The 5637-nt window shown below is 55.5% G+C and overlaps 1 protein-coding gene across 1 annotated transcript; it reads right to left on the reverse strand.

Annotated features, from left to right (window-relative positions):
• On the reverse strand, nucleotides 1-2268 carry LOC145533948 (uncharacterized). The gene is made up of 3 exons (XM_081561299.1): nucleotides 1619-2268; nucleotides 907-1219; nucleotides 1-653 (listed from the first exon to the last, which is right to left on the reverse strand). The coding sequence occupies exons 1-3, from the start codon at nucleotides 1853-1855 to the stop codon at nucleotides 25-27; spliced, it is 1179 nt and encodes a 392-aa protein (XP_081417425.1). The 5' UTR covers nucleotides 1856-2268; the 3' UTR covers nucleotides 1-24.
• Nucleotides 2269-5637: the final 3369 nt, after the last annotated feature.

The following is a 5637-nucleotide window of genomic DNA, read 5'->3' on the forward strand; positions in this document are numbered from 1 at the left end:
TTGCAACAATGATGAAAAAGTTTACTAATCCCAACTTAACCAACAAAAGTACAGGAAACCATACAAAAAATAAAACATCACCAGAAAGGTGGAAACAAAGCAAATGCAAAGCAGTTCAGGGGAAAGGAACTCCATGTCCCCTGGGGGCAGACCGAGTTGCCAGCGTCCACGGTGAGCAGACGGGGATGGAGGCTGCAGAGCCGACCGCTCCCCTGGACGTGGTGTTTCCGGCAAGGGCTCTGGGTGTCTGTCCAGAGCGGGGGCTCGTTCTCCCTGCAGGGGTGGGTGAGTCATCGTGGGCGTCTGGGTGTTGCGCGGGAGCCAGGGCAGGCTCTCCCTGCCGAGGCGGTGACTCCTCCTCTGCCTCGGGTTCTCCTGCCAGAGCCCGAGCAGGTAGAGGTGCACGTGGAGGTGGAGGTTCTGGCTGAGGGGGTGGGACATCAGTGCCTGGGGCTGGGGGTCCTGCAGGCATGGAGATCCGATCTGCCCGGTGTGCTGGCCAGTACCCAGCTGGCCTGGTGTCTCTGCGAGGGCAAGTCTCGGTTCTCCATCTGCCCTCGGTGGATCCCTGGGTCCTGCACCTGGAGCCAGCACCTCTGTAGGGACAGGTCTGGGAAGCGGAGCCTGGTTCCAGTTGGAGGCCAGTGCTAGAGCTGGGGGAGAAGCAAAGTTTGCCCACAGGCCAGCCTTGGCATGTGCGTCTCCCGGGACAGAAAGCTTCCAAGAGATTCCCAAAGAATACCCAGCGTCGGATGTCTTTTGGGACTGAAGTGTGCAAGATGGGGGGCGGGGGGGTGTGAGGCCAGCGCTTGCTGCAGGCCCAGCAGCAGCTTTCGGGGACTCGTCCCTGTGTAGCTCAGCACCCCCTCCCCACACACTCCCGTGCACCAGCCCCAGCGTCCTCACCTCTGTGCTCTGGCGTGCTGGGCTCCAGGTCCTCCTGCTGCCTCAGAGGCCGGGGTTCTCGGGACTCTGGGTCGGAGCCGGGTGTGCTGAGCTCCGTGGCAGCCTCAGACTGGGCCGCCGGGTGTATCCTGGGCGGTGTCTCGGCAGCAGGCCTTCCCCGCCTCCGCTTCTCCCCCGGTGGGGCTGATGCCTCCGTGGGCACGCTCACCTGGAGCCTGCACTGGGCCTCACGGGCGGGGGGGTGGTGCTCCGACCCCTCCCTCCGGGAGGTGGATGGGGTGTCCCCGTCCTCGGCCTCATCACGTGGGAAGCTCTGCAACGACAGTGACCGTCAGCCAGCCATGCTAGGAGTTTTCCGAGCTGGGCCTGGGCAGTGGAGCCGCTGCTTCTGCCTGCTCGAACTTCTCTTCCCAGAAGGGTCAGAGACGTGTGTCTGCTCAGATCCCCACCCGGGAGGAAAGAGTCCCACCTGAGGGTGTGAGGTCCGCCTGGGCGGCCGCCGCTGCCCGCACTCTCCCCATCCCGCCCAGCCTGCTCTCCCCTGGGGTGTGGACACAACTTGTCCGCAGGCTTCTGACCCCACATCCGCCTGGGCTTCCTTGAGGGAGACACACCCCAAGAAACCCGCATCCACACACACAGGCAAAGGACCCGGTGTTTCCGGGTGGCATGGGAGAGGCGGCCTGGTCCGTCCTGGGGCTCCCCGTGTTACCTTTCTGTTTCTCCGGGCAAAGGGCCAGAGGCCTCTCGGGGGTGTCCTGAGCCAACGTCGACAGGGTGCCCGCGCACACTGCCTGTGAGCACTCCTGAGGCCCCGGCCTCTGGGCAGGGGCAAACAGCAGAACATCCTGGCAGCCAGTGAACTGGCTGGGGGCTCCTCTCCGCTCTGGAGGCCTGGATACCCGGGCTGCGGGTTCTGTTGGGTTCTGTTGCCGGCAGGTGACATCATCTCCTGGGGTTCGTGCTGAGGTCCCTTCCCCAAAACTTCCCAAGGGAATCTCTGGGTTTCTGACTGCTCGACCACCCCCCTTAGGCCATGTGCAGGCACAGTGACACCCACACAGCCCAGCCCACAGCCCTGGGGAGGCCTGGGTTCAGCCAGGGCCTGAGCTCCGAGGACCCCACTGCTCTCAGACCAGGCTCCTTCTTCTCATAAGTGGTGTGGCCCTGGACAAGCATATGCCCCTCAGGGTTGCCCCAGTCTCTCCATCTGCAGAGTGGTGGTCATTCTCCCATCTGCTTCCTAGGTCTGTCGGCCTACGAGCAGCTCCATGCCTTTCCACCTGGGGCCGATATCACGTGGAGCTTGTGCGCTGAGACTTCAGAAAGAAAGATTCCATCCAGGGCTGACACAGCACAGAATGGGGCAGAACGAGGCCTGGATGTGCCGTGGTACCCAGGAAAAGGCACTCCCCCTCCTGACTGTTTTGAGACCCCGCATCCAAGTTGGAGGACCGAAAGGAAGACTCGAAGGTCTCCCTCTCTTATAGAAAAGAGTAGCCAACTTTCTGCTCCTCTGTTTCCATTGAGATTCTGTTCAAGTGTCCCAGCTCGGCTTCTGCGGGTGGCTGAGCTTCTAATGGCTCCCTGCATTCTTGTCTTTTCCTCTCCAAACCTTCCGTCCTTTCCCCCCTTCTGGGGTGGAAGGGCGCTGTCATTGCTTCTACCTTCGAGGCAGATTGAGGAAAAGTCTGGACCGTCGACTCCTTTCCTCTCTTTGCTTCCGTGTCTCTCTCTGGCTGTGTCCCTCTCTTTTCCTTTCTCAGTTCCGTCTGTGTCTTCCTCTTTCTCTCTCGTGTGTGGATGGATGGATGCTAGGGATGCACATGTATATGATTAGATGAGGGTTATGTTTTAGGGATAGGTTAGAGGGAGAGAAAGGCTTTAGGTCGGAGTTGGTCATGGGGGAAGGGTCAAGGGTGGTGGTGGTGTTGTTTCTTGGAATCTGAGTGCTGTGCATTCTTCGTCTCTTTCCATATGAACCCCTTCTCAGATACACCACTTGCAAGGAGTCTCTCATGTTCTGTTTCCTATCTTTTGCATTTGTGAATGCTTAGCTTCTCTGTTGTGAAGAGGTTCCATTGGATGGAAACCCATGGGTGTACTTCGTGTACCTCTTTGCCTTACTTGAAGAGACCCATTTCGACCTCCGCCCAGCAAATGGCAAGGAGACTCTGATGTTAAGGAGCCTTTGACCTACGCTTCTTTCTAGCTATCTCATGACATCAGTCTTTAGGGTGAGGTTTTCCCCCTATATTGAGGTGGTATGAGATCAAAACCAATAGCGTTCTTCAGATGTAGCTGTCTGGTTTTCCCATGGACATTGATTGAAGAGGCTTTCTTGTTCCCATTTGGATATTCTCCCCTTCTGTGTCAGAGATGAGTTGACCATGGATGCTGGGGTTTGTTTCTGGACCCTCCACTTTATTCCATCGATCTGGATCTGTGTGTGTTGTTGTATTCCCAATAGCATACTGTCCTGCTGCTGCTGCTGCGGCTAAGTCACTTCAGTCGTGTCTGACTCTGCGTGACCCCATGGCCTGCAGCCTACCAGGCTCCTCCGTCCAGGACGTTTTCCAGGCAAGAGTACTGGAGTGGGTCGCCATTGCCTTCTCCGATACTCTCCTGAGGATCCTAGTTTGGTCGTCTAATTTCCTTTCACACAACCTTGGATGTCCGTATCGGGGCTTTTTCGTCGGATTGTATTGACAGTTTAGGCTCTTTTCTGTCTCCGTACCCCTTTTGCAATTCTTTGTTCGGTGCGAAAATGCATTGGCATTTTGGGAGGAATAGCATCGAAGCTGTGGATTGCCTTGTGGGGCTGTGACATCATTTTCCCAATAGGAATTCTTTCAAGCCCTGAGCACAGCTTCTCTTTCCAGTGATTGGTGTGGGCTTGATCTTCCTTCTTCCATCTCTCGCCATTTTGTGAGAACAGGTCCATCCTTCCCTTGTGGGTTAGATGGACTGGTGGGTATCACTTCAGTGAATGGCATTGTCAGTGGGGGTGATAATTCCCTTCTCGTTGGAAGACTTTGCTGTGAGTATTAGAAATGCAAGTGACTTCTCTTCCCCTTCCTCCCTGTCCATCTCTCAGAGCCACCGGGAAACAGAGGCCTCATCCACGGTCACACAGGCCTGAGGGGGTGCAACTAGACCGTTGTTTCTTCAGGCCCTCAGTGCTGGACATCATCCGGGATCCTCTGTGTGTGTCTTCCTCAGTCTGGTGTCCCTTCAGACCTTTCCCTAGTTTTCACAGGCTTGTTGCGTTGGTGTTCTTTGTCTGTTTGGAGATACATCCTTGATAAGCTTTGTGTTTCCACTCATTCGTCTCGCGATGTATGACCTGTCTTTTGCTTTTGTCATGAGGTCTTTCCCACAGTAGATATCTTTGATTTTGCAAAGTCCACTGTATTCTCTGGGTTTTTTTTTTTTTGTGGACTGGCTTTTAGTTTTGTGTGTGAAGACTCAAAGCACGTGTCCGGTTTCTGCTCATTGTTCTTCGAGATTTGTGACAAGTTTTCATGGAAAGTTTGTCTAGGGATAACTGGAAGTGAACTCGGTGTAAGGTGTCAAGTCTCCATCTCCATTCCTGTCATCCCCTGCAGTTTCCAATTCCCTGTTCCTGAGTGGTTTTAGAGACCTTGTGGGGAGTTTGGTTGCATTGGAGTTTGCATTTCCACCTTGATTCGATTCACACTGTTCTGCCCTCAGGGACACTGTCAAGGGGGAGTGAGGAGCAGCCTGCACTTCCAGCAGTGACCACACGGTGGGGCGAGTGCTGCTCTCCCCTCAGGGAGCCCCAGGCCACAGGCATCCCAGTGAGGAGCCAGCTCTGTGCTCAGCTGAAAGGAGTTAGTCTCTCAGGAGCCTCTGAGCCCTTGCCTTTGGATCACCCAGGGTGGGCATTTACTGGGACAGAAAAAATTGCCCTGAATTCCATGGACGGAAGAGCCTGGCTGTGTAGAGTTCGTGAGTTGCTGCGAATCAGACACAACTGAGGACACAAAAATTCTATAGATTAAAACACTTTTTGGGGGTGGGGGGGAGTGAAAGGGGGGGATGTGGGTTTTTTTGTCTTATATAATAGCCAAGGGAAATCTAGTTTAAACCTAAATTCACATAGACGGGAAAGGTATAGCTCTCCGTCACCCTATTAAAAAAAAAAAAAAAAAACTACTAAACTTTTCTGAAAGTTTATTTAGTAGCTTCCTTGAGCAGTTCATTGTGAAGCATTTTTTTTTTTTCTGTGACATTGGCCTCATTAAAAAGCACGGTTTGCCTTTACTGGATAATTCTGTTCATTGGTTTCTTAGGGAACCTTGGTAATATTTGAGTTTCCTGGGGAGTATGGTCACATGACCTGGCCCTGGCCAATCGGTGCGTTCCACCTCCCTGGCCACTGTGATTGGCTCCGGGCTGGGGCAGTGCCCAATCGGGGCCCAGGGCCGGGCCTCCCGTTGGAAGCCAGGGGAAGACGAGCTGTCGTCCTGCTGGGGTAGGGGAAGGGGTGGGGCCGGGGGAGGTCAGGCTCCAGCAGTGGGAGGGGCGTGAGGCCCGCCTGCGGCAGTTGGTGACCTTCCTGCTCCCCTCAGGGCAGAGCCGCCGGCCTGAGAATGAGGGCGCTGCTGAGCCCAGGGCCTGGGATGGCCCGTTGCTGCTGTGGTCCCAGAGCTCCACCCGAGACCTGAGGGAAGCCGTCTGCCCGTGAGTCCTCTCCCGCTTGTCTGT

Source organism: Giraffa tippelskirchi, chromosome 14 (genome assembly GCF_054371585.1).
Source record: "Giraffa tippelskirchi isolate mGirTip1 chromosome 14, T2T-mGirTip1v1.2.pri, whole genome shotgun sequence".
NCBI classification, from domain to species: Eukaryota; Metazoa; Chordata; class Mammalia; order Artiodactyla; family Giraffidae; genus Giraffa; species Giraffa tippelskirchi.